This window comes from Lutjanus erythropterus, chromosome 20, assembly GCF_056507025.1.
Source record: "Lutjanus erythropterus isolate fLutEry1 chromosome 20, fLutEry1.hap2, whole genome shotgun sequence".
Lineage (NCBI taxonomy): Eukaryota > Metazoa > Chordata > Actinopteri > Lutjaniformes > Lutjanidae > Lutjanus > Lutjanus erythropterus.
The window spans coordinates 25,589,591-25,613,569 of NC_139336.1; the positions used below are offsets into that span (position 1 = coordinate 25,589,591).

The 23,979-nt window shown below is 39.9% G+C and overlaps 1 protein-coding gene across 1 annotated transcript in view; it reads left to right on the forward strand.

The window, feature by feature from the left end:
• Window positions 1-20,872, forward strand: part of garnl3 (GTPase activating Rap/RanGAP domain like 3) — a 95,973-nt gene extending 75,101 nt beyond the window's left edge. Inside the window, exons 17-31 of the mRNA XM_084745309.1 lie at window positions 1,138-1,212; window positions 2,081-2,195; window positions 2,335-2,361; window positions 3,250-3,354; window positions 4,830-4,946; window positions 6,335-6,501; window positions 7,160-7,318; window positions 8,906-8,972; window positions 9,314-9,421; window positions 10,524-10,642; window positions 11,231-11,366; window positions 15,285-15,344; window positions 18,731-18,949; window positions 19,859-19,979; window positions 20,067-20,872. Of these exons, the coding sequence (XP_084601435.1) occupies window positions 1,138-1,212; window positions 2,081-2,195; window positions 2,335-2,361; window positions 3,250-3,354; window positions 4,830-4,946; window positions 6,335-6,501; window positions 7,160-7,318; window positions 8,906-8,972; window positions 9,314-9,421; window positions 10,524-10,642; window positions 11,231-11,366; window positions 15,285-15,344; window positions 18,731-18,949; window positions 19,859-19,979; window positions 20,067-20,232 (1,761 nt within the window). The 3' untranslated portion in view covers window positions 20,233-20,872. The remainder of the gene's footprint in view (window positions 1-1,137; window positions 1,213-2,080; window positions 2,196-2,334; window positions 2,362-3,249; window positions 3,355-4,829; window positions 4,947-6,334; window positions 6,502-7,159; window positions 7,319-8,905; window positions 8,973-9,313; window positions 9,422-10,523; window positions 10,643-11,230; window positions 11,367-15,284; window positions 15,345-18,730; window positions 18,950-19,858; window positions 19,980-20,066) is intronic.
• The last annotated feature ends 3,107 nt before the right edge of the window (window positions 20,873-23,979 follow it).

The following is a 23,979-nucleotide window of genomic DNA, read 5'->3' on the forward strand; positions in this document are numbered from 1 at the left end:
TGTGTGACTTGGATGATTCCAAAATACCCCTAAAAAACACGCAATAACACAAATATACTCACCAGTCGAGGCAGCGGTAGCCTAGTAACTCCTGTGTCCTGAGAGGTAAAATTTCTGGTTTTGCTAATGGAGTCTGGTTAAGTAAGAAAGAGAGATAATTGACTTATATGAAGGTGGTTTTCTGTCAGAAAAGGCTGTCTGACTGAAAGGTTAAGCGGTGAAAATATTCTAAATATAGCGTACACTTAAAGTGATATTGACTTCTTGAGGTGGGCCTCTTTTTAAGTGACTGAAAAACATCAGAAACATCAGTACATTTCTTAGCTTCTATGCTGGTACTCATCCGCTGTAGCTAATACACTGACTATTGATGAGTACCTCACACAACCCTAGTTCAAATAATATTAACAATCCCTTTAAGAGCTGACATAAAAAAAAGAGAGAAGTTAATAAATATGCCATTGTTAAAGATTAAACCAGTGGTTCCCAATCATTCTACCTTGTGATTTGATAAAAGAAAACATACATTTTAGATATCTATGAATTGTTAGCAGCTTCACTAAAGAGTGATTTCCCCCCTAATCTTCTTAGATGGTTTCATTTAAACAACTGTTCATGGACCAAAGTCGTAAAATTATTCAATAACTCATTAAACAAATCAAGGAGTGGAGAAAAATCTGAAATATGTATACAGATTTGTGCAGCAGAATTAGTTTTTTCTGCTTTCCTGCCTCATTCATCCTCTCAGGGACCCTCAGATTTATCATGCGACCCTTTGGAAGAAGTCCAAACCTAAGGTTGGGAACCACTGGGCTTAAAACCCAAAAGTAACTGTATAGAAAGTGGTTAAATCAGCCCACTAACAATAAATGCTTCTACATTGTTGCATCTATTTTAACACTAATGCTATTTGTATCGATTTGTGATCTGGTTTTCCTTCTTCTTCTGAAACTTTAAGTACATTTTGCTGATAATATTTTTGTACTTTTCCCCAGAGGCAGATTTTTTTTTAATGCAAGACTGGACTGGTGCTCTTACTTTAATAAATGATCTGAGTCGTTCTTGCAGCTCTGCGAGCCAAAGAACTGACAGATGTCTCTGCTGTGTGTCACATCTCTGATGCCATTTCATCTTCAGGCTCTGAAGCTGAAGACCATTGTGAGAGGAGACGCCCCGACGAGCCTCGTTACCACAGGCCTGTGCAGAAAAGAGGTGAGAGGACGTCTTTGAGACATTTCACTGCACAAAATCCTCGTCTCAACAAGACATTTAATCTCTCACTGAAACCAAATATGTTTTTTTTTCTTTTGAACAACTAAAAGAAAATCCACAAATAATTCACTCAGTAGAGTAGAAGCAGGGCTGGCCAACATCACTGGAAAATTATCAAAATAAAATGATTCATTTCAGTTGATTTCAATAATTTCTGATAATTTGTAATGACCTTTTTTCAATAAAGATCAAGAGAATTTTTGTTTAACCAGTTTACTTTGATATTAACCTTTGTTTATCAAGGCACACTAGTAATAAACTTATTAGACTAGAAAAAAGAACTCCAATAATAGCTGGCCTTTTGACCATTGAACTAACAATATTTAATTGAAGGAGTAGTTAAAAATTTGTCTGTGAGTGGATGTCCTTTATGTTAACTTCTTTTAAAAAACTTGTCTGAATCAAGCAACCAATCAGGATTAATTAGCACATTACTAGCCAATCAGAGAAACTCCCTACAAACAAGGTCGTCCAGGTTCTGTGTCCCTTGGTGTCTTTCTTACCTCTGAATCAGACAAAACTAGCCAAGACAGCAACAGGTATTAGTTTGTTAGTTAGTTAAGTTGTTCAACAACCTTGATGATGCACTTGAAGCCCATGATAAAATGCCTGTGCATGTTCGCTGCATCATTTTGTGGGAAGGGCTTAGAGGAATGACACAAGGCAGCAGAAAAAGGCCATAGGTTTTGCATTTTACACTGCCTATTGCAGGTTTAATTATGGTGTTGAATTTCTAATATTCTGCCAAAGCAAGTGACAGTAATTCCATCATTTAAGTCTACATGTGTCTCTGTGTTTGTATGTGCAGCCATGGGAGTCCCAGCCGTTCTGCAGCACGTTCCCCTACGAGATCGTGTGCGCTGACTCCTGGGGTCAGTCTCTGCTGGCTGCCACTGACACAGCGGGGGTCATGCTGCTGGATGGTGAGGTCATCCCTAATCAATATCTCCCTTTGTCCTCTAAAATAAAGCCACCCATCCATATCCATTCAATACTGCGCTCAGCAGAATGCCACGACCAACAGCTAACATGATGATGATAATGATGTTGTGCACATTTCAGGCCCTGATCCGGCTCTGCCCAACGCTGGTGAGTTTCACGAAAAAACGATCCTGTGTTTTCTTGAAAGAGGAATTTCTGGTAGTGCTTTCATCGAGGGTCATGTCTATAAAGCATTAGAAGCACATTTCTAAGACATTATTATGCATTTATAAGGTTTTATAAAAGTCTTTATGAATGTTTATAAATCATGCATGACTACTTATGACAAGGTTTCTAAAGTTCTTAATGCTATACACCCTGATTCCAAAGTGACAACAGTGATTGAAAAAAGAAAAAGAGTCCTGGGTTACACAGCACATTATAACAACTTAACTTAATATCACATGAGAGGGTGGGTGAATATCAGCACAGCTGTGATTCGGCCGCGGGCACAGGGCTGCAGGTGAGGTTAACAGGTAATAAGCGACAACAGATTATGATTTGTTTGTTTAATTAATCTATGATTTAGCCCTGCCATCACAACAAGACTGGGTCTGACCGGGCCGTGACCACTTGAAAGAGGTGGTCTGCAATCTGCTTCCAGACTGAAAGCAAACAAACCAACCACAGGATTTTAGGATAGCAGACATGTGATTTTAGCATGATTTGATCGTGAAAATGATTCAGGAAGCGATCATTTAATTGATCTGTATAAGCTATGTTTATATTTATGCAAATCATATCTTAACCATGGTAACAAGTATGCACATCAGCACAGGTATCTTCCCTGATTAACAGGTCAAAACGGTGATCTCACAGTGTCCAGTGAATAATTAAAATCAATCAACCTTTACCTATCTTATCTCATGTCTTACAAATGCATTATAATACATCATAGACATGACCTTCATAGAAAGTGTTAATTTTTTTTTCAGTTATGACACATTTTTCAGATTTTACCTGTCCATTTATTGTGATGTGTGCATTGTGTTTCAGAGACACAGACTCTGCCCCCAGTGCAGGTGTTTGACAAAACCATGCTGGTGAAGCAGATGCACGTTCTCGAGCCTCAGGACCTGCTTATCACCAGGGCTGACAAAGGTAGGCTTTAGGGCCGCAACTAATGATTATTTTTTATGATTTATTTGTCTGTTGATTGTTTTCACAATTAACCCCGTACCCCTGTACTCGAAATAGTGCATCGAATATTTTTGGGTCTTCTCTTGTTTGCACTTACCCTTAGCTGCTAAGTCAGCAGCAGTTGTATCATGGCTAATGTTAGCTTCGTTAGCCTGACCTTCTGCACTTTGGCTGGTGGTTTCTGTGATGGAGGCTATGTCAGAGTTAATTCATATCAGTGTGTATTTGTGTAGACATATTTTAATTTTGAAAAAATAAAAACATAAAAAAAAAATAGTAAATAATAATTTGGCGCCCCCTCTGCAGTAACTCTGAGGACCTTCTATTTAGGACTTGTGGTTTAGTCAATAAAATGTCAAAAAATGGTTAAAAAAATTTCCCAGAAAGCAAAGTGACATCTTCAAATTGCTTCTTTTGTCCAAACAGTCCAAACCCCAAAGACTCTTATTTTACTATCATAAACGACAAAGAAAAGCAATAAATTCAAGAAGCTGGATCCAGCAAATGTTTTGAATTTTTTCTTGAAAAATAATGGTTAATCAATTGATGATAAACACAATTTATTTGTGTAGTGCTTTCAAAGGGCACTTTAAAATAATGATTAACATGGTAGAAAAAAGGCAATATCAGTGACAACTACAAACAATTAGATTATTAAAATAATTGGTAATTAATTTCTTTTGATTGAAAGAGGATGCTGGTCAATTTTCCCCAAGAACCATTGTTCATCATCCCCTCGTTCAGTGGTTTCTGTTGCAGCTGAACAGTATTTACAGCGCATCTTCTTTGTCATTATTCCCGTCCCTCTCTTTTATTTCACCTCTGTCATCTTTCTGTGTGTTGTTTGAGTACATACTTACCCTTTCCACCTCCACTGGCCCAGTGAACACATTGATCTCTCGCTGTGATCTAAGGAAGTTGACCTATAGGGAACCGATCCCCATCGAGTTTGTGTGTGTAAAAGAGTGTGTGTCTGTTTATCCTGCGGGACTGGATTGACTGTTAGTGTAGTGCTCTATAAAGGACTGCCAGACGGATAAAATGAAACCCACAAGCATAAAAAACACAACTAGTATATATAAGAAGTCTCTGTGTACAAACAACCAGCTGTAGGACTCGTCTCATGTTTGCATCAACCAGAGGAGCATGTAATTAATTAGCGTGCAGATGATTAGCTAACCCTAATATTGACGAACAGGGTTGACTGGGTTTTGATAGTGATTATGCGATGGCGGCAAAAGCATTTGTCACGACTGTGTGTGGGCTTTGATAAAGAAGCTTCTGAGAGAGAGCACAGGCCTTAAGAAGCCTTCGAGTAATCCTGCTCCCGCTGTACGACACCATTGTGTGGCCGTGGGAGGATGCTAAAAAAGAGATGGCAAATTAAGAGTAACCTTCACGCGAAAACAGAAACGGCTTTTGTTTTTGTTTTCCAGGGAAGGACGCTCGGCTCTATGTGTTCAGACTCAGCACGCTGAAGAGAGGCCTGGAGGAGAAGCAGCTCGTCAGGAGCAAGTGTGACAGCCGGGAGAACAAACTGGAGAAAACTAAAGGTACAACACAAGAAAGGCAGGAATATTCTAATTAATCCCCACAAGAAACAAGAAAAATATGCTGTAATGTGGAGAAATTTGCTTTGATTCAGCTCAGTTCAGGACTTAAATGGTTAGGTGCCTATTTGTACATTCAGATTCAGATTTTTGTTCACTGTTATCATTCCTCCTGTACATACTGGCCATTAAAGGGATAGTTCGGAATATTTGAGGTATGGTTGTGTGAGGAACTGTATGAGCAGAGAAGGGTACCAGCACAGAATTAATTTACTGCTGTGGACAGGACTAAAACATATTTTAGCCACTCACAAGTTAAAGTGTGCGATAGATTTAGAATTTTTTCACTGCTTGACTTTTCTATCAGCCTTTTCTGTCAGGAAACCACTGTTCTATAAACCAAATCTTGCTTACTGCAACCCAACCAAATTCCATACGTAAAATCAGCATTTTTTATCTTTAACAGAGCACAGGACTTCATGGTGTACCGCTGCTTCAATCAGTTCATTTTTTGTGTTATTTTGTGACCTGGGTGTTTTAAAGGGTTAGTTCGGATTCACCAAAGTTAGAGATTAACAAACAAACTAACAGATCAAGGCGGTGGTGGACCAGGAAGTCCGGTGTTCTTGGAGGTAAAATTACTGATTTCACCAATGAAGTCTGGTGTAGTGGCAGAGAGTGACATTTGGCTTACATAACAGTGGTTTCCTGTGGGAAAAGGCTGCCTGACAGCATAGTAAAGTGGTGAAAATATGTTGCGTATTGACAACCATCTACTGTCGGTAATACACTGACTATCGATGCTACCCAGTAAAACCCTGGTTTACTAATCCAAGCTATCCCTGCAAGAGTTACCTTTCTAATCGGCTTTCTATGTAAGTAATTGGTCTTAAATAACATCCCAAGATTTATCTGAAGCTTATATGAGGCCTCAGCAGTCTTTTTATTCTTTCTAGTGTGAAATTCCCTCTTTTTAAATGAATTGCTCGACTGCTAACTCCTCATATTAACCTCCCATAAACTTTGGAATATAGTTTTGCAGAGACTATGGCTCTATAGGTGTCATTGCTTTACAACTGGGAGAATTTTCCAATTTGAAAATTCCTGAAAACTAGCAAATAGGTTTACTAGTAGTTTGGGACATCATTCTGACCTCCAAACCGTCCACATTTCAGACTACTTCTTCTTCTTTAACATAACATTTAATCAGCCCAAAGCAGGATAAGTTGACGTTTATGAGCGGCCTTTTTGCAAACACACAACATTTGGCCTGCTGCTGGTGTCATGCCAGCTGTCTGTGGTGTATTCATTGATCTCTGGGACGATGCCAGGGAAAAACACCTACAGCACAACACATGTCCAATATTCTCTCACCCTCCTCTTTGTCCCAGGCTGTCATTTGTACTCCATCAACACCCACCACGGCTTAGAGCTGAGGATAGTAGCAGCCATCAGGAACAAACTCCTCCTCATCACCAGGAAACATCCACGTTTCGAAGGCTTCAGCGGCATCGCCTCGGGAGCAGACTCACCAGTTGAGGAGTTTCAGTACATACGGGTACAACATACTCTACAAGCATCTATAAAATAATAAATAAATGGATGGAAAGTTGAATTCATGAGCGAATAGAACCCTTTTTAAAGCTGCTTTCTCAGATTTCACTGTATTTATGCAGCTTAACATTGGGGTTTTCAAGCAGCAAGGGAGCTGCAGAGATGTGAGGCAAAGATTCTGCATGAGGTGAAAGAGACAGGTGCACACAGGTGTTAAAAACAACAGGAAGTTAGTTATTGTATTTGCCCTGCTGATTTGGCCCGCCTGCTAACATGGTCAACAGTGGGAGCTGCAGCAGAGCCATACTGTTCATGGAGGCAGTTAAAGTGGTTAGTTCTGCAACTAACAAGTATTTATATTCGATTAATCTGTCGATCATTGTCTTTGTTTTATTTATTTTTTTATTAATCAATGTCAGAGAATGGTGAAAAATGTAGATCAATGTTTCCCAAAACCCAAAGATATTGGATTTAGAGTAAAGAAACCAGAAAATATGCACTATATGGTATGAGTCATCCAGTGATAGTTGTCTGTCTGTTAGATGGGTTTTAAAGAAATCAATCGAGAGGGAGGATCTAAATCTTAGTGGTAAACTAATTTAACAACTGAAAAAGCTTGATTAACTGAGCACTGAGGTTATCGTGTCCCCTCCACCCATCAGGAGATCTGCTTGTGTGACCCGCCGGTGGTGATGGCGCTGGTGGACGGGCCGACGGGGGAAAACGACAATATGATCTGCGTGGCCTACAAACATCAGTTTGACCTGATCAATGAGAGCACTGGAGATGCCTACCGGCTACATCATGTCGACGCCAACAGGGTGAGGCACACGTGCATACGCACACGCAAACCCTGGTGGTTATTAGCTTTGATGTGATGTTGGCTGTTAATAGCTTATTTACCTGCTGATTACCAGGCTGCTTGGGTGAATTAACATGCTGTCATTCACAGCCACCAGCTGGGGAGGAGAGGGAGGAGACATGAATGAGTAGGCTGGAAGATGAACAGCTGCTCTACTTTAACTCCTTTGATAGAATAACAAAAACTAGAACATTTCTTAAGAAATTTTTAGTGTGTCTCATGCTTGGTGCTTATTTCCATACTAGTATTGCCACTACTAAGTATTAATAGCAGTAGCTCTCTTTAAAATTAGCTATTGCTGGTTAAAACCTCATGAAATTCAACCATATTCACACAGCAGCCATTTTACTTTAGATCAAATGTTGTACTGTTGTGTTTCAGGGTGCAAGTCGTATAAATGCAGAGACTAGCAAAGTATTATCATTTCACCACCTCATGATTGATCAACAACTGAGAAGACAATGGACTGTGAAAATCTGGAGGAACACTGGGCCATATTTTAAGCTAATACAACATATTTGATGACCCATTAGCTCCAGTAGCTAATGTTAGCATTCAGCCACATCCTAGCTAAGGTAAATTAATTCTGAAATATCGACACACATCATGGACACATTGATTAAAGTCTGGAAGTAAAACTCACTGGATGTAATCAAGCTAGTGTAACGTTAGCTAGCTGTATTGCTGTCTCTTCACCCGACCTCAAATGTTCTGGTGAAGTCACTAACATTATGTGACATTACGGTCCGTGTGCTACATTCAACACAAAAGCGTTAAAATCTCTGGATTTGAGCTTCACAGGTCACACACACACACACACAGGTTGCTATGGCGATTGCTGTATTAGAGCAGTGAGGAAAAACACCCACTCCGTAGAATAGCTCAGTCAGTTCATTTAATACAAAAATACCTCTCAAACTCCTCTTTATAGCTCAAAGACCGGAACAGCTATCGTCAAAATTTTTTGACCGTAAGCGACAGGAGTGTAATGTAAATGTACACTGTAAATTTTATTCTGGTGTAAAAAATTTCAGCATGACAGCAATGTAAAAAAAAAAAATGCCACCGTCTGCTTTCTTTACAAATTGCACATCTCAATTAACAATGGAGTGTATGAAGCAGTTGGGTGGCACTCTTGTCACTTGGGAGCTCACTGTGCCAAAAGTGTAGGTCTGTTTGATTCCATAGTTACATGAGTAGAACCAGCACAAATTTTCCTATGGTTTGATATAAAAATGATGCAAGTTTGTGTGAGTGAGAGCAAGTGTAAGATCATTTTTTAAATAAAATTTCACAGCTCCTCTCCACTCTAACGATGATGTACCCATGTGTACACAAAGATTTCAAAATATTACTTATGGAAAATTTATTGCAGTTTTATGGAAGAAGAAGAATAAGTAGTGGATATCCATATTTGTATTGCATGGATGGTTATCTAGTACCTTGAGGGTATGTGGTATGACTTTATTTGTTAACAACAGTCTCATGTCTGACCTTTGGATCTTGTTGAAATGATTCCCCTAAACTGACTCGTCTCTGCCCGCAGGTAAATTTTGTAGCAGCCATTGATGTGTATGAAGACGGGGAGGCGGGTCTGCTGTTGTGTTACAACTGTGAGTCTCCCTTTGACTGTGAAGATGTTGTTTGATTCATGTCTCTGTCTCCGCTGTCAAAGCCTTAATGTTTTTTTTCCCCTTTTGCTACCACCACACCTTTCTGGAATAAAAATCACCGCACAGACCGTTTTAGAATATTAAGAGTCAAGAGATGAATTATGAAAATGCAGCCAGTTACTTTATCTTTTGTCTGCCCTTTTTATGTCTGGATAATAGGACAAATAGCTCTTAAATTTTTCTGAAATGCTGCACTCAGACAAAAAAGAACAACAATAAACAGGTGAAAATAAATCATTTAATGTCAAAGTCGAACCTTTTTCTCCTTTTTTCTCCAACAGATATTTGTTACTATAAGAAAGTTTGTCCATTTAACGGCTCCACGCCGATGATCCAGTCCAACACCTCCGACTTCCACTTCAGCTGGAACCAGATGCCCAATGCTATTGGTAGGTTACCATGGCAACAACGCGTGGGCCCCACCCTGCCCATGCTGCTGGCCTGGCCGGAGCTTGCTGTCGCCATGGAAACACCATGTGTAGCCACAAACATCCAATTGGCCTGTGTGATTATTCGTGTGTGTTTGTGTTTGTGTGTGTGTGTGTGTGTGTGTGTGTGTGTGTGTGTGTGTGTGTATGGCCGTGTGAATGTTTTTATTAATGCAGGAGGCGATGAACAGCAAACACAATTGGTGCTAAACCTGTAACCCTGACCCTGTTGATAACAACATGCTGCAGCTCTCGGTGGCTTTGCATCCTATAATGTTCCCTCCTGTCTCACATACACACACACACACACACACACACAGATACACACTAAACCAAGCAATAATAACAAAATAAGCTGAGTAATAAAACAAATGTAGTGAAACATATTGGAGTGACTCACTTTGAAAGCAACAGCCATAATCAATATATTTATATTAACAATGACCCTCATAAATGTGTGTAATGTGAGAGGTGTAGTGACAAACACACAAAGAATTATCACTCTATATTCCTCTCAGCTCAACAGAGCATTTTAGTGTCTTTTAGCTTATTGTTTGAGGTCAGTGGTTCTCAAATAGATGTCTGGAAACCCCCAGGGATCTGTGGCACTCCATGAAAAGTTTTCAGATTGATTTCTTAATATATATTTTTTGCTGTTACGCCAGTGAAAAGAACCCCAGATTAATAAATTAACAGAAGAATAATCGTTCAACAGTACAGTGCACAGCATCTGCACCAAGATATTATGTCAATCACCTGCTCCAAAACTGTCTAACTGCAGTTCGCTCTCACCTTGTAGTGCATTTCACACCACATAGAGGAGAGAGGAAGCCGCTACAGCCCACTTCTCAATATTTCTGCATATATCACAGACTAATGATGGCATTTCAAAATGCCATTCTGGGTGAAACTCTTAAATGTCTCGAATTGTGGGAGTTGAGCAAATTTAAGTGTTTTAATTTCCTGTTTTTCCAGTCAAACTTGGTGAAATCTTTGGTCCCCTGATGCCATCTATTGATCATTTGCTGCTGGTTTTATAATATTTCGCTTGTTGTCTTTGCAGTTTGTGCATTTCCTTACATCCTGGCCTTCACAACGGACTCCATTGAGATCCGACTGGTTGTCAATGGCAACCTTGTGTACACAGCAGTGGTCCCAGAGCTACAGTTGGCTGCGTCACGGGTCGGTATCATGTTCATGCCATGCTTTTGTCAACAATACACAGTCTATCTTTATGAATTAGTTACAAAGCACAATTAGAGAAACAGAATGCAATGATTTGCAAAAACTTTTCAACATCCCAACTTTTTTGGTCTGGTCATAAATTATGTAATTAGGTAGTAGAAATGCATTATGAGCACGCCTACAACACATTTGGTTTCACTATAGCTGGAGCCCTTCTTGCTTGAGAGTGTTGTCAGTGTTAGAAGGTCCTACTCTGCGTTATGGAAGTAGCTGTCTCAGCTCTCTCGTTTCAATCAATCTTTATTACCCTGGTGGGAAATATGGCTGGCAATCTGCATGGCTACAAAGCAATAATTCACTCGTAATTCATACACATGGATAATTTAAAACAGACCACAGTGCACCTGGCAGAAAACAATATCCTCGTTCGATCTCTTTGTTTTTTCTTTTTTTTTCTTCACGTTTCACCTTCTGCCTCTACCCTCTCTGTCCCTTTTCCCTCTTAATATTTCCTGGCATCGTTACATGTTTGTCTCTGTATTGATCTCATTTCCTCTCCGTGTCCTCCTGTTTTTCCACCCACAGTCGGACATCTATTTTGTTTCGTCGGCCCCGGTGAGCTCAGCCTCCAACTGCAGTTCGAGAGACACCAGTTCCCAGAGTTCCCCGCAGACGCCCACCGGCTACGAGATGCCCGTGTTCCCCTCGCCGCTCGGTGATGGTAAGCCCCCGCACACTGAAAGCACCACAGGATGTTGATATTAACGCTTCGGTATGAAAGGTTTTTAAATGTCAATGTTGCCTGCAGACCTGTTTGACTTTGGATGCTGCTGTGTTAGCCAAGAGCTCGAGAGACATTTACATAAACTGGTCTCAGCAGAATGGTTCATTGAAGCCGCAGCCTTCATCCTCCAGAGATCTCTCTTACAGTTGAATCATGGGTAATTTTCTAGGGCAAGATATTTAATAGCGTTCATCTTTCCCATCATTATTACCTCATCCTTTCTCACTGTGTAACACTGACATACATTTAATCTTAATCCCAGATCCTGTGGCCAGTCATACAAACAGTTACGTTATATCATTGTAAATCAATGATCGCTGTTGTTATATTGAAAAAAATTTAATGAAAAAGTGTTGATGAGTGTCCTTTCAGTGTCAGACTTTGTTCCCATTTATTTCAGAAAAATCAACTTGCAGTGACTTTGACACAAAAACATGGTTACAAATCTGTAGTATTTTTAAATAATAAATAAAGAAATATATTTATTTAAGTTTAATAAGTATATATGTTTAATACTTATTTATAATTAAGTATTTGTCTATAACATTAAATATTCATGTTAGAGTTTGGTTAAAAACACATCCAAGGAGAAAAGCACCAAAAAAAAAAAAAAAAGCTGAAATGCAGAAACCTCAAAGTGCCTCATCTTCCTCTTCATCTAAAACACCATCTATGCCAACACACTTATCTGTTCTAAGGTTTATGTTCATGCAGAGACACATACGAAGCTGAATGAGGAAACAGAGGAAAGGTAATTCATTACAGTGAAGATTTAATGCCTTTGCTTTAATGTCATTGCCCTATTTGTCGTTGCAAACCGTGATCATTTTGAAAAATGTCCCCGCTGGTGTGTTCAAGGAGCCTCTGACATCCAAGAGTTTTACGGCTGGTTAGCAATGCTTTGGAGAGCAATGTTTACAGAAAATCTGACACATAAAAAACAATCACAAACGTGGCAAAGAGGATCATATGAAAGTCTGTCTCTGAATACTTTCCAGCTTTCTTACTCAGACCCAATCAATCAATGCCCTGCAAGAAGCTGCCTGTAAACCAGGTACGCTACTTTGAGACATCTGACTAAGAGTGTAAGATCTGAACCAATTTGGTATTGATTACATCTTTTTAAAGCACCTATGTTTGATTGGCTGCAATAGGATTACACCTGCCATTTGCTCAGTCAAGCGTCATGTTGCACTGTGAGCTGGTTGGCCACAGAGAAACTCACGTTATCTAAGCTAACAACAAGCCTCTGTGTCTGTCTCAAAGCTAAAGAGACGTAGATTCGATTGTGAAACACTTTCTTACTTTCCTTGCCAGCTGCAAGTAATAAACCAGTACGTTTATTGTGCAATGAATGCATTGCTCTGATGAAAGAATAATATGTGAAGAAACACTACAAGTCAAATCATGGCAAGTTTTCTGCCAGTTTTCCTGAGGGTTCGGAGGAATATATGAACTTTATACTGTAGAAGTTATTTGTAGCAAAAAAAAAGTACTCTGTGTGCAATAATTTCATTGAAATGGTGGCTACTGTCATTTTTTTGCAAACATGTCTCAACAAGGAGTGAATAATGCATTTGTTGGGGACTATTTTCAGCAGCGGATTAAAATATATTTTGTGTTATAGTGAACATTTCCAGCAGCAGGAAGATGTATGTGGGACTGACTCAAAATAAGAAACAGTAGCAGTGTTAATTGTAATAAATTAACGTTGTGACAAAGAAAGGATGTGGCTCATTAATGTGTTATATGACACAATGTATATGTGAATGTAAGTTCATGGGATTTGGCGATGACACAAAAAATATAGACTAATCCTTTAAACGATTGCTGTTGGGCAGCCAGCTTTCAGATTTTGGAGCCTCCTCAAACACTTTTCAAAACAATCATTCATATTGCTTAATTTATATGCAGTGATAATATGACATTGACAAATAATCAAGGCAACATAATATCTACTGTAATCTACTGTAAATTGATTTTGCAATAGTTAAATGAGTGTAGACCTATGTTTGCAAAATGAGCTGTTATGTAAGAGTAATTTGTTGTTTAAGGGCTAAAACATTCAGAAGCATCGTTAAAATTCTTACAAACTGCAAATTACAAAAATAGGAACGTACTAATCACCCACATACCTCCCACCACCACCACCACCACCATACAAGGAACACAATAGGTAGAAAGTGCTTTTAAGGATGATTGAGGATCAATACGAGCCCCTCGCTCCCACCCTCCAGCCCACTTTCACTCCCTCCTCCATCTTTCATTGTGTGTTTGACCAGTCGGAGGCTCCCTACCCCCCACAGCTGACCTCTGCCAGACCGATACAACTGTCTGAAAATGAGGCATATTTGTGATGCACAGCGGTTGTTAATGCTGTTAATGACATACATTTTGTCATTCAGGGCCAACACATTGATGGATCATGGCAATGTAAACTTCTCTTTTATGTTCATTAAACCCTCTAAGCTGTTAAAGGGACAGTTCGGGTTATTTGAAGTGGGTTAGTTTGACGTACTTATTGACAGACAGTGTATTACCTGCAGTAGATGGCGTTCGACACACCTCCCAGTTTGGAGAAACAGCAGCACAGAACCTAAGCAATTACCTGGCCACCTCAAAAAAAACAAAATCCGTGTATGCTATATTCAGTATTTTTACCACTTCACCTTACCACCACATGGGCTTTTCAGACTGGAAATTGTCTTTCCGCAGTAAAAATAATAGTAAATTTGATTTAGAAGAACCTTTCAAGTCAAGACAATCAACACATAATAGAGATAACAAGAAAAGCGATAGGATAATGATAAAAGAAGTGACGGCATAGTACGAAGCCTGGAGGGGCAGTGAGGACAGTCTCAGATTTATCATGATTAAGCTTGAGGTAGTTGCAGGCAGAGCTGCTGTGATTAATTATTAATCGACTATAAAATTAATCACCAACTATCTTGATTATTGATTGTTTTCAGTCATTTTTTTAACAAGACTTTACCTTGGGCTTTGGGAAACAGTGATCAACATTTTTCATAATTTTCTGAAATTTTATGAACCAAACAACTAACCGATTAATAGAGAAAATAATCGTCAGACTAATCAATAATGAAAATAATCCTTAGTTGCAGCTCTAGTTGCAGGTCATCCAAGCATTAATATAATTTAGGCATTCAAGTTGAATGGTGATTAAGTATTATTGAACCATTACTGTTCACTATTTCCAGTCCCCTTGGACATATAATTCATTGACACTGCATCAGATTTCACTGCTATGCTGATGACACCCAATTATATATACACACAGAGCAACATTTGGCTTAAACTAATAGTGGAATTTTTTTTTTTTTTATGTTGGTGTCCACAGCAGTACATTGCTTAGCTGATGACGAATTCGCAGATGGTTCCGGCATGTCAGGTTAGGATAAAACCCCACTTCAAATAATCCAAACTGTCCCCTTAAAAAGCAAACAAACTCATCCACAAATGCATCCATGTAATTCTGACGGCTGCAGTGGAGGACAAGGCTTGAGGAAAACAATTATTAAAATGTCCTGGTCGTGCGCGCAATCAAAGCAGACTCTCTGTGTTTTTCTGAGGGGAGTGGGTATTTACAGGTGCCATTAAGGCTAACAGGGAGGAAGGCTTGGATGTCGCCGCCGCAATTAGCCGAGGACGGGCTTCATGCTTTTAGGGTTGGTTCAGCTAATCATTTCTCTCGAAGGGATTCTCATTTTCTTTCCTGTTTTAGCTGGTTATGCATACGATTCTGCATCACTGGGAGTCAAACCTACTGTGTGTGCCTAAATGTATGTGACTGTGTGTGTTCAGTTTGTGTAACCCTCTTCTTCATCCCTGGTTCAGATTCTATACGGATCCCCTATGGTACCAAGCTTTCCCTGTACATGTCTAAGGATGCTGAAGGTACTGCAGGATTCTCCCACAACTCCTCAGCTCATGAAAAACGCTCATATCGCTGCTGCCCCACTAACACGCACATGCTCCCAGAGTGTATCACCCTGTCTGCTCCAAGGCGGCATGTTGACTTGAACGTTGGTTGAATGTTAAGTGAACATTATGTCTTCCCCATCCCCCCCTTTCTTGTCTTAACTAATTAAAGCATTAGTGCAAGGAGGAGAGAGTGGAAAAAAGGGGGAAAAAGGTGATAGAGTGGAAAGTGAAAGAAAAGTAAGGCAGGGGAGATAACGTCGATCAAGGCGGAAGGAGGGTTTTTAAATTACGAGGGATGCATGAGTGCGAAGGGGAAAAAGGGAGGGGTTGTGTACAAGCAGGAGGTTGGGGAGGAAGAGAAGGAGGGAGAAAAAGGGAAAGAGGGAAGGAGAAGACACGTCTGCCGCAGCATGATTTACAGATTGCACTGTCGCCATGGAGACTTTTGTCAGCCCTCTCTTCGATCCAAAGTGGTAGTCCAAACAGCGGTGCCACAATCTGAGGGGTGAGGGTGGATGGGTGGGGAGGGGTGTATAGCAGAGGAGGGAGGGAGGAAAGGTGGAAAGGGTGCTGACAAAAATCCCATCCTCTAACTGCCTGTACGCCTGCCGTATCTGCTCCTCGGGGAGGTTTTCATCTGATGTAATCGCATCAGTAATGTGAACAAGATGCTGTTACTGATGTGGCTGCCGGCCACCGCCTCCCTCCACTGGCTTAAACACACACGCCAAAGACCTGCAGCAAAGCACCTCTGGAGAATTCGACCTCAATTAGTGCTGAAAAACCTCATATTCATATTTATTTGCCAGTGCGATGGAGAGTGACACTTCCCCTGGTCCAGAAACGCATGTGGAATATATCGATCTTTATGACCATATATTCCAAATAACTGCATGCTTTCCCGCATTTTGCCTCTTTTTTTTTTCGCTGTGTGACAGCGCAGGTACAGGAGCGAGGATCTGTAACAACTCTAACACAGTGTACCTGTCAAACATCAGCAGTGACCCTCCATTTTTCTCCGTGGCTCTTTTACTCACCTCTCAACTGCTGACATTTCGGATGAGACGGTCCTCTTTTGTGCAGCAGCGCAGCCTTCGCATTAATTCAGTCTCATCCATGTTACTACCAGCCCGTCTCAGTGGAGCAGGAGCTGAGCTGCAATGCTGCTCCCTCATGGCGCAGTTAGGCACTGCAGGCTGGCACGCTGCAGCTCGTGCCATTTGAAAAAGTCCAAACATCCATTTAATGTGGCCCAAACACACTTTTACCATTCATAGTGTCTGCTGAATAATAGATGGTCAGCTATGAGTGGCCACAACCGAGTTATATTACATTAGCTCTCTGTGGGAAGGATGATTAATTTTAAGATCAAATGCCTTTTCAGTAAATTCGACTATTAATCACTTTAGAGTGTCTTCATTTGAATATGGAGATTCAGGTCTATTGAATCAGCTGGTCAACCTCCAGACTAATATGAAGTTGAGTGAGGGAGAGACTTTGGGTTAATATATAAAGCCATAAAAATTGTAATTTTGCATATTTTAATTCATAAAGTATCAATCACATATGTATCAAAATTACCTTACTTTACCTTTTTTTTTTTAAAAGCTAAGAAAGATAAGAAAATACTGTCTGTTTTGAAACCTTGGTGCATTTAAAGACTCTTTAAATACATGAAATGACATGTTTTGCTTTTAAAAGTATAGTGGCCGGGCGCATGCATTTCCTATGTCTGACCTGCAAAGTTATGAATTTAGATGTGTAAAACCTTTTTTACCTTTTTATTTTTTCTCTACTATATCAGTTGTAACAATTGGAAAAGAAACATTATGTACAACAGTACAGTAAAAAACAAAATACCTTTGTAATCCTAGATTAAAAGTGTCATTGTGTTTTAATAAATGCAATTTTTCATTTAACATTGTTTTTGTTTCATTCAGTTTGATTATCCTAAATTTCACCTGCTTGAACCTGGCCTAGGCCTGATCTGCAGTATGTTTGCTTGCTGACTGTTGTGAGTTTGATTTTCTGACAAGACAAAACATAAGAGCAAAGCTTTAGTCAGTGTCCTTGAATGCACCACCAAGAGGGTTTCAAAGGAATAGTTTGATAATTTGGGAAATATGCTTATTCACATTCTTACCAGGTATTAAATGAGAAAATTGATACCACTCTGTCTGATAATTATGAAGAGGGCAGCAGGTAGTTAGCTTAGCATAGCAAAAAGGGGCATAGGGAGCATTTAGCCTCGGTTTGTGCCTCTTGTGTATTAGCGTTAGCTACATAACGTACCAGGGGTGAGCAACAGTTTCTCTGAAAGACAAATACCTAGGGATGTTTGAAAAACCCAGAGGGTAAAATCCTCAAAGGCGACTCTAACCATCTGGATGGGCAACTATTCCATCTGCTGCACCATCCAAAAAAAACAAAAACATATTTAACCCATTTCTCAAGTTAAAACTATGTTTCTTACCTGCTGGTTTGCCAACTACCATCTTTGTTTGGATTAGGAAAGAAATTCATTGCATAGTGGAATAGAAAAAAAGAGTTGTTTTTTTTGTTTGTTTTTTTAATCAAGTGGGTGTAATATTTTTTCATGCAGTTGGTAAGAAGAGTCTTTGGGGATTCTGGAAATAACTTCAGAACAGAAACATCTATTTATTTACAAACTGAAGCTTGGAAACAGCCACGACTTGACATTTTCACACTTAAGTTTTGGTACGGATTTAACAAATGAGATATAATGTGTTAATTGGTGCTTTTGAGGTGACTGTAGACCACTTTTAGTTAAATATGTATTTCTTTGGACAGAGCTAGCTGCTTCCCTATGATTGCTTCCTGTCTTTACCCCAAGCTAAGTTAAGCTAACAACCTGCAAGTTTTAGCTTTATAATCACCGGACAGATGTGGCATCTTACTCTTGTGAATATTCAAATAAACAGATATCCCAAAATGTAAAACTGTATCTGTAGTTTGAAAGAGTTACACCAGTAATGTCATTTTGACAAAAAATGAAAATGCACTGACGATGACTGAATGAATGTTCAGTGGCTGCATGGAAAGTTTTAAAAGATGCATCATACTTTAATACATATGCATTTTTGTAGCTAATGAGTTAAAACATGCAAAAACACTGAAGTGCATCAGACCAGGAGTTTCATACATTTGTCATTAACAGCCACTCATTTCTTCTCCCTTTATATGTGTCTCTTTTCTGACATCCTACTCCCGTCTTTGCTCTTTTTACCTCTTGTTTCGTGTCTTCTCTTGTCATCTGCCTTCTTTCCTTCTTTCTGACCTTACCTGCTGCTCTCGCCTCTCTCCATCCTTCTCTCCCTCTGGGTTTCCTCCTCCTGTAGGTGAACCAGCCTGTAAACACATGTTCAAGATCCCTCTGTGCAACTTGGTGGGCCGCAGCATTGAAAGACCCCTCAAGTCTCCGCTGGTCAACAAGGTGCTGACGACGCCGGCCCCGACCATGGTGCCCCCAACTCCCCTCATCTCCGCCACACCCTCACTTTCCCTGTCCCGCATGGAGATCAAAGAGATAGCCAGCCGCACGCGAAAGGAGCTGCTTGGTAAAATAACTAATTTATTTGACGTTAATGTTTAAATGGTAGCAATAATGCAACAGTTGGGCATGTTGGGAAATACACTTATTAGCTTAAATGCTGAGAGTTGGATGAGAAAATCAATACCTTCTCATTTCTGTATGCTAAATATGGCGCTACAGGTAACAGCCAGTTAGCTTTGCTTAGCATACAGGCTGCACGCTGCGGGAAATGGCTCAGTCTAATCCACCTGTAAGCACCTCGAAGGCTTATAAATTAATATGTTATATGCCTGGTCATTTCTTGGTCGGGTGTTTCGGTCCCATTAAACCATAAAATGTTGTTTTGATGCCTGGTTTTAGATATAATGTGTTAATGTGAGTTTTTGTGGGATTTTGTTACTTTCGGAAAGAGCCAAGCTGTTTCTGTCTGCTTCCAGCCTGTATGCTAAACTAGGCTAAGTGCTTTAGCTGCTTGATGTAGGTTTAAGGCTTAAATGCACTGAAAGCGATAACTGGCGCATCTTATTGACACACATCAGTTGATGCACCTATGGCGCACTGCAGGCATCAGATTTGAAGTGCCACCACCAGAGAACCAACAGTATTTTGGAAAAGGGCCACAATTTATGGGTTGTATCCATCCTATTCGTAATCGTTTTAGCTCTCTCCAAACAGGTGCTGCAGAAAAAATAACTGGGGTCCTCATTTGATGGTCCAAAATCAAAATAAGTTCCTCATAACCCTTTTGGTGGATATTTGGTCATTTTAAAACAACAGATTTACTTCTAAATGTCTGTGTCAGACACTTTCAGTGCATTTGTTCCTTTATACTAAAGAGAGATGTATGAGAGTGGTATTGATCTTCTTGTCCTTCTCTCGACAAGAAAACGAATAAGTGAATTTGTGTATTTTCTGTTTCCTCATACCAATAAAGGCTTGACAGAAGAGCCAAGTGGGAAGTCAGACAGTGGAACAGTCAAACAGAGAAAGATGAGCAAGAAGAACACTGAGGAAGAACCCAAAGCACGAGCACTGACGTCCACAAACAGTGACAGGTGACAGATTCGACAGGAGCAACGCTGCACATTCGATAGTTGCACAGTGTCACCTGAGCTCAAGTTGTTTCTTTCTGTTTCCAACAGGTTAGCTGCAGAGTTTGTTGAGACAGAGCTGGACGTCCAGCTGCACTGCTCGTCCAGCTCAGAGGCCGAGCCAGAGAAGGTGGTGCTGCGAGCGGAGAGCCCGCCTCTGGCCAGCGCGTTCGCCCTCACCACGTCCTTCGAGGAAGATGTCCTGGACCTAAAGTGAAGACAATCCCATCGTGCACTTCTCTGCCCTCCCACTCCTGTACTGTCACCATTATTTTATTGTTTTTGGTTGGTTTGCTTTTAATTTGTTGTTTGTTAAGTTCTTTTTCCTTGTCTTTTTTTATGTCTATATCCCTGTATCTCGGGTCTCCCCATTCATCGGACAAGATGGGTGCAGTGGGAGTTAGAAGACGTGTCTGTGTGCGTGTTTGTTTTCACGAGCAGTCCCTCAGCCACTGTGTGTTGGGTGTTTGTGTTGCCCCGCAGCAAATAACCCAAAGAGGCGATGAGGTTGTGTAAGAAGCCGTGGTTTATTCAGAGTTCTGCAACAGCCTTGAGTTAACGGTTTGATCCCAAACCACAAACTGAATGTAAATCTGCGCACCGAGGCACGACAAAAATCTCATTCACAATGCCCTCTGACGTTGCTAGAGCTTAATATGTGTTGTATATTATGTGATTATTTCCAATCCACTTTCAAATGTTGTATGATATGCATATGTATGTGTACATCTGTTTATACATGAAAGTGCATACACAGTGACAGCCTGTCATGCCTGTGATGCATATTTATAGATATATTATAAAAATCCATTTTATTCCCATATTTAGTAAAAGTATGATGTTTTATGCTCTCTGCACATATTCCTCTCCTTATTCACAGTATACAGGTAGACAGGGCTGGAGGCAAAGTCTCCCACAAGTGCCATTTCCCAGCATCCTCCACTGAACTACACCTCTAACAGCCACCGTATTCTGGTGTCTGACAGTAGCAGCCATGATTGTAGTCCACAATAGATGACTATGGTTACCCACGACTCCATTCAGTTTTGGATAAATCCACTTCCCGGAGGCACTCTCTCAATATTTTACCCCACAAGTATGAGCCGACCTTAAATCTGCATGACCTGCCTTTGCTACAAGTGTTGTGTCTTCTGCGCCAAAAAAAAAAAAAAAAAAAAAAAAAAAGCTTTGGAAACCACGAGGTCTGCGGCATCATACCGAACATAGCAGCGTAGAGTGAACCACAACCTGAGACGACAGAAAGAGGGTGGATGTTAAAAGCTTTTTTTTCACCAGACTGTCAGGTGTGGTAGCCCAGAATATAATAGCACAAGAAGGGAATTGATAGGGAGTACTAGGGGTCTCAAGACTGACACATGCCAGATGCCACAAGTAGGTGGGGGTGCAGAGAAAAAAAATACTTGGAGAATTGCCGATTCTGCCTTTGCGATTTGATTAGTGAAACTGAAAGCCTGCGATGCACCTAAAGAGTACAGTCTATGAAAAGTGCCCTGAGATGACTACTGCTATGATTTGGTGCTATACAGATAAACTTGACCTGACATCACTTGACAAAAAAGTATATTCTCATAAACTAAAATGATAAAAGAATCATTTTGTTTTAAAACATAAAAGTCAGCCAAAACTATCATAACTACTAACTAAATTAAAATTAAGTGTAAACCATTTTTAATTTTTGTCGGTTTCCGTTTATAGAAGTTGCAGAAAGGTAATGAATTTTAAGGTGGTCCCAGTTGACCCTTCTTAAGTCCCGCCCTTTTTTGTTCTGCGCTTCAGTAGCAGTTGAGCAAGCTTGGTACCTTTTCCTGTTTCCTGTACTTAGATATTATGTTATTATGCTGGACGTATCTATAAACTATGTTGAAAAGAAAACTAAATTTGAAGATTGTTCAAAGATGATGCAGGGGGACCTGTGACAGTGACAGTGACAAATATTCACAGCTAGACACAGTTGGCTTATGTTAGCAAACCGCCAACTAGCTACTGAACTACATCAATCATTAGCTAGCTAGTTAGCTAACATGAGCAAACTTAAGATGTGAATATATGACAGTTTCGAAAGGATAAAGTTGACGAACGTGCCAAGCTTCCTCAACTGTTACTGAAGAACAGAGCAGAAAGGGGCGGGACATAGGAAGGATCGGTTATTGAAACATGAAGTTTTAAGTTATTGTTTATATTGCACAGTAGCTCATTTCAAATAAGTATTGAAACTAAACTAAAATGAACACCAAAAGTAAACTAAAACTAAAGTGTTAGAAAATAAATACTGTAAGTAAAACTTAAAAGACTGTCCATGACAACTAACTGAAGCTGAAATGTAAAAACATGTCACACAACATCAAAGAAACGGCGCTAATAAGGATGCAGCGTTCACTGGGAGCAGCTACTTTAAAGCTAGATGTTTTCTCTGATTTTAAATCGTAGCCACAGAGGTTTTCATGTCTTCAGATCCCACCTTCCCTGCTGGTTTTCATTCCAGATATCCACTAAAAGACTGATTTACAGCTGTTACACCTGGTGCAGGGTTACGGCTTTGAATTACGGCCCATTCTCAGGACACTGGTGACACTCCAATTTTCTTTCATTCCCACACCACCATGTTTCCTTTGACAAACCGCCACACACATTTTGAAAGCAAACACACCTACACACAGTTTCAAGGGACAGTTCACGCTGTCCATCCAGATTATTTTGGTGTGAGTGGTTCAGTTTTGCAGATATCGGCTGTAGAGATTTCTGCCTTTTTTCCAGTGTGATGGGACTAGATAGCACTTGACTTGTCATTTGAAAAACCCAACTGCACTGTCTCTTTCCCGAAATCATGACCCGGTTACTCGAGATAATCCACACACCTTTTGTTGAGCAGTTTCATATAGGGACAACTCATTGCAGTGCATACAGCAATGGTAAAATATTTTTTTCATTTAATTGTTTTTTTTTTCTAATTCTTTCATACCTTTTTAAAAGACCCCTTAAAGTGAATCCAATTTAAATTGAATCATAATTCTGTTTTTAAAAAATGTTTGCATGTATTTCTGAGGGATTGCATGTTGCAATTTGCTGATATTCTTTGTCCAGAAAAGAACAGCTTGTTCAACCATGTTTCTCTATCAGAAAACACAGTGGTGGAGTGGATTAGTGAGTTATCAAGTGACATTTATGACCAGTTGTGCGGCAAAGCTAGACTTTTCATCTCACTCTGTGACATTTGACGAAATCATAGACAAAACTGGCGATTTTTTTCATCGGGGGTATTAATTAATGACCAATTTGAGGTGACCCATTATAGTCCCAATTAATCTGTATAAACTTCTGTTTGTATATGAGTAATGGAAACAAGAATGTAAATTTTCAGAAATATTGCACTTTCTTGCAAAACCTGAACAATGAGGTAACCCCTTAAGTGATAACGATACTATTAGTGTCCCCAGGTGAATTTCAGTTTGAGACCTGTGGCATACAGGGCTCTTGAATTGTCTAAGATCATTTAAGTCCCTACTCTAAAACCCTCATTTTAACTCTTTACACGGCTTAGACTATATTTTCCACCCTTTATCTCAACTCTTCATACTTGTTTTATAAAGTTAAGCCAGAAATGTGGTTTAGCTCCCAGCCATCCCTCAAACAACGCTGTTCAGCTACATGTGAAGCAGCTCGGCATCAACTTCTCAGCTGCTGGCAGTCCCTCATAATTTCTTCAGAACTTGCATTCTCTTATATAAATATACTTTTTCTTTGTAATTACCACTGAGGAAGTGAAATCAGCCACGTGAGTCAGTGTGAAAGCTTAATCTAACATGAAACTGGGAAAATGTTGTGAGAAATAAACACTTGGCAGTCAGTTAAACCAAAGAAAAAAAGCATTAAAGATCCACTGATAGGCAGGACAACAAAGTGGGACCTGTGGTTTTGTCTGCTAATGTTGGTATGAGAGCGCCTC